Here is a 4,241-nt window from a genome sequence, read left to right as displayed (position 1 = left end):
TTCCCAGCCACATAATTTTTGTCAAGTGAATGTAAATCAAATTTTACGTTTGGTTGAATTCCACTTCAGCTTGGAGTTTCTCCGAAAACCGCCTGGCCATCATTTTAGAGTGTGAGAGTTTCTAAAATGTGTGAGTTAACGCTGGTCAAAGTCTACCGGTTTGATTAAATCCTTGCGGAAACCCTTACAAAAATTTTTAGACAGTCTATAGACTGTCCATGTACTTCTGTCTAAAAACTCTTAAGACTGTCTATAGACATATCCTAGAGAACAGTCTATAGGTAATGCAAATGCCAGTAGACAGTCTAGAAAATCTATATATTTATAGCCGTATACTTTTAATGAACTTTTCTTTATAGACAGTCTATAGACTATGAATAGACAACAGGAAATATCAATAGGAAGGAAGCAGAGTCTATAAGAAGTCTATATAGTCTATAGGCCACTTTTATAAGGGAAGCCTCTTTCGCTTTGGCGCCCATGTTGGGAAATGTGGACTATTTTGCGAGATCAAGAATACGCCTGGACGCAGTCTCTAAAAAATGAGTTTCTGTTTATCTTTCGAGTGGGTAGAGCGGCTGCCCAATATACTCAGCTACCCCAAAAGCAGGGAAAACACGTATCTTCTTTGTTGGCAAAATCCGAAGAGGTTATTTTTCATAGGCGTGCTTCGGAAGACTAGGAAATGCCCATCTGACAGCTGCTTGGATGTTATAAGTTGTTATTTCATTATCCAGGGCAGACACTGCTAGTTTACCGTTACGCTTAGGATTTCCCTGAATACCTACTGTGACGAAACGCTAATTCCGATTATGGCTTCAACTCGGTCCTGCTATTGTTTTTGTTTCGTTAAAATAAGGTTCACCCTAAACCAGACGTGGGCAGGGGTGCGGAATATGCAAGCATCCATCTTTAAACCGCCGTGCTTACAGAAAGCTTGTAACACTTCACCTTGGTTCATACGAGGTGATCCATTCTACGGTGATAAAATGGGCTTGATGAACGAGCTCGTGCAAGATGCCGAAGCACGTGCGGTTCCATGGACATCGAATTGAAAGTTATTCCTCATTGAAAATAACCACGTAGACAAACACCTCCCCATACGCCTTCTCGCTTTTTTAGTGCGCTAAGCACTACGGCTTCCACTCAGCCGAAAAGTCATTTTCTGTCAGTTTGCTGTGCGGTCTCGGCCTTGTATATATATATATATATATATAATATATATATATATATATATATATATATATATATATATATATATATATATATTATATATATATATATATAGGCAGGTCATCAGCATCATCCTCATCATCAGCCTGACTGCACCCACTGCAGAGCAAAGGCCTCTCCCATGTCTCTCCAATTAGCCCTAGCTGTCCTTTGCCAGCTGAGCCCACCCTATGCCTGCGAACTTCTTAATCTCATCGGCCCACCTAACCTTCTGCCGCCCCCTGCTACGCTTGCCTTCTCTTTGAATGCGCTTATCTTGCCTTCGCATTACATGCCCTGCCCAATCCCATTCCTTCCTCTTGATTTCGACTAGGATGTCATTAACCCGCGTTTGTTCCCTCACCCATTCTTCCCGCTTCCGGTCTCTTGACGTTACACCTATCATTTTTCTTTCCATGGCTCGCTGCGTTGTCCTTAACTTAAGCTGAACCCTTTTCGTTAGCCTCCACGTTTCTGCCCTGTAGGTGAGTACCGGCAAGATACAGCTTTTGTACACTTTTCTCTCGAGGGATATTGGTCAACTGCCATACATGATCTGAGAGAACCTACCATATATGCGCTCCACCCCATTTTTATCCTTCTGGTTATTTCCCTCTCATGATCCGGATCAGCTGTCACTACCTGCCCTAGTATTCCTTTGCCACTTCCAATGAACTGCTGTTCCCTAGCTAGACTGTTGAACATTAGTTTGGTTCAGTTAATGACTAGTCGTGATAGGTAACTCGGGAAGAGTAACCTGTATCTGACAAGCTCCACCGATGGCTCCGAGCACCGGAACCGGAGTGAAAACCTAGGTGCTAGGCACCTAATTCGCTTGGCCTAACTACGCAGATCGACCTTCATTTTTTTTTTCGCGGAGTTCGCGACATGGTCACGAGCAAGGCTTCTCTTCTAAAAGCGATCCACCAAGAGTCTGCGCCACGTGCAACAAGGGGCAACTGTTTGACCCCGCCCGTGCACCTGTCACGGCCCTCCTGATCTGCCACCGGAAAGCGGTTGCCTTGGTTTCGAAAGTCTCGCGCTCAACCGTCGCGGGCACTTACTCTGATGTATGGGAGCGGTGAGGGTGCGATTGAATTTTCCTTTTTCTTTTTGTTTTCGCTCTCATCATCGCCAGCGTCGCCGCGCGTTCAGCCGCTCTCCGCCGCTGCAATCCTTCCTCACGCGTTCTCGCGATGGCGACTAAGCGGCGAGGACCGAACAAGTAAACAAGCAACAAACAAACACGGCCAAACCGAGCGAGCGGGCCCGAGAGATGTCATTCCTCAACGGCGGAGAAAGGGAGAGGCCCGAGAGTAGGTCATGACTCCTCGTGGGGCCAGGAAGGAACTCCCCGACTTCCACCAACCATCGCCATCACCTTCGCTCCAGAGACGACCTGGGTCATCAGGAACGCGCAGCCCCCCCCCCCCCCCCCCTCCCTCCTCTTCTTTCCTCCTCTTTTTACTTTCCTCGCTCGAGTGCCTCAAAGCGGGAGAGGGTGAGAGGGGTGGGGGGAGGCTAGGGGCGCCCCCGTTAGTCGCCGAAAGCGCTGCTGCCAGGCGACTTGCCCCTCTTGGTTTTGAATTAGCGAACGGGCCGACCCCTCCCGGTGGTAGTGCCCACGTCAGGAGTGGCCATCGCCGCACGACGGACAGGCCAAGACCAAAAGGTGGAAAGAGAGAAAGGGAGGAAGGCGCTACGGAAAGAGGTGCGAGGTCACGTGGTGGTTGTCCCTCCCGCGTAAGGACCGTGCAAGAGCGCGGGGCTTTGTATAAAAGCGGCCCACAGGCAAGCCTCTGGCATCGCCACCTCAGTGTCCGCACATCGCCTCCGCGCACATCACCGCCGTGTGTTAACCGCAACTCGTTCCTTTACACGGAAGGCTATCAGCATCCCCAACCAGTCATCATGAACAGCGTAAGTATGTACGAACGCGGTAGCATAGCTGTAGGAATGCCGTAATGAGGAACTATGTAACGATTTATATTAGTATTAATGGGATATACTGGATCTCTTGTCAATCGAAGACAGTTCAACTGTCAGAATAGCCAGCCGTGGGGCTTCATTTCAGCTGAGTCAGTCCACACAAAATTCGCTAAGGCGCAAAGCTATCAAAGCACATGAGTGCTTTCCTGATTTTTTTTTTTCGACGTAATTGTAGACGCAGATCGAACGTACTACTTCACTTGAGGAAGGAGGAATGCGTACTGCCTCAATTGTGGACTTGGCTTCATCAGCAGCAATGGCACAGGGGTGGGGAGCACGACTTCGCCATTCAAGGGAAAACAAAACTAGTCCCACCGTCCGGACAAAATAGACCTCGTCATAACAATATTAAACAGCGTAGACTGTTCGTTTGCTAGGAGCCCTATTTCGCTTTATCCGAAGGTTAGAGATGCCAAAATTTTTTTTGTTATATCAATAATTTTGTTATAGCCACATTTCGCAAAGCAAGACCGCCATATTGTTCGGTGCTTCCCGTTGTCTCAGTAATAACAGCAGTATCTGCGTCGCCGCTAATCTATCCTAAAATGCGCCAACAAGAATGGTACAAGTTGTTTCAAACAGCGCATTTTCTCTCTGGAAATAATGACGATTAATGTGAAAATATCTGCTATCAAGAATAAATCAAGGAAAATCGTTGCGCTAAAACACAGGAAGCCTTGTTTCGTTAAGTCTAGCCGCGGGATTATCAATCGCGTCTTTCCCTGATATAGAGCTATAGAGAGCGTCGGAAATCGCGCATCTGCGCTCGGAAGTTCAGGAGCATGCACCATGACAGCCTCTGGAATATTATTCTCAAGGCTGACGCGGCTCGCTGAAACGTCTTCGCTCTGAGCACTTCAGAGTACTCGGAAACGACACCGTCCTAGTATTGGAGGAGGAGGAGGAGGAGGAGGAGGAGGAGGAGGAGGAGGAGGAGGAGGAGAGATTTTAATGAATACAGGAGAGCTAGTGTTTGAGTACTTAGTTTTATCTAGCGTTATAATGCAGATAATTCAATCTTGAGTGAATGGCTTCCCGAG

The 4,241-nt window shown here is 47.5% G+C and overlaps 1 protein-coding gene across 1 annotated transcript in view; it reads left to right on the top strand.

The window, feature by feature from the left end:
* The first annotated feature begins 2,979 nt into the window (after positions 1 to 2,979).
* LOC144098695 (uncharacterized) overlaps positions 2,980 to 4,241 on the top strand; it is a 6,964-nt gene continuing 5,702 nt past the window's right edge. Inside the window, exon 1 of the mRNA XM_077631512.1 lies at positions 2,980 to 3,132. Coding sequence (XP_077487638.1) covers positions 3,124 to 3,132 — 9 coding nt within the window. The 5' untranslated portion in view covers positions 2,980 to 3,123. The remainder of the gene's footprint in view (positions 3,133 to 4,241) is intronic.

Source organism: Amblyomma americanum, chromosome 7, assembly GCF_052857255.1.
Source record: "Amblyomma americanum isolate KBUSLIRL-KWMA chromosome 7, ASM5285725v1, whole genome shotgun sequence".
Classification (NCBI taxonomy): domain Eukaryota; kingdom Metazoa; phylum Arthropoda; class Arachnida; order Ixodida; family Ixodidae; genus Amblyomma; species Amblyomma americanum.
This window is presented reverse-complemented; position numbering and strand designations above follow the sequence as displayed.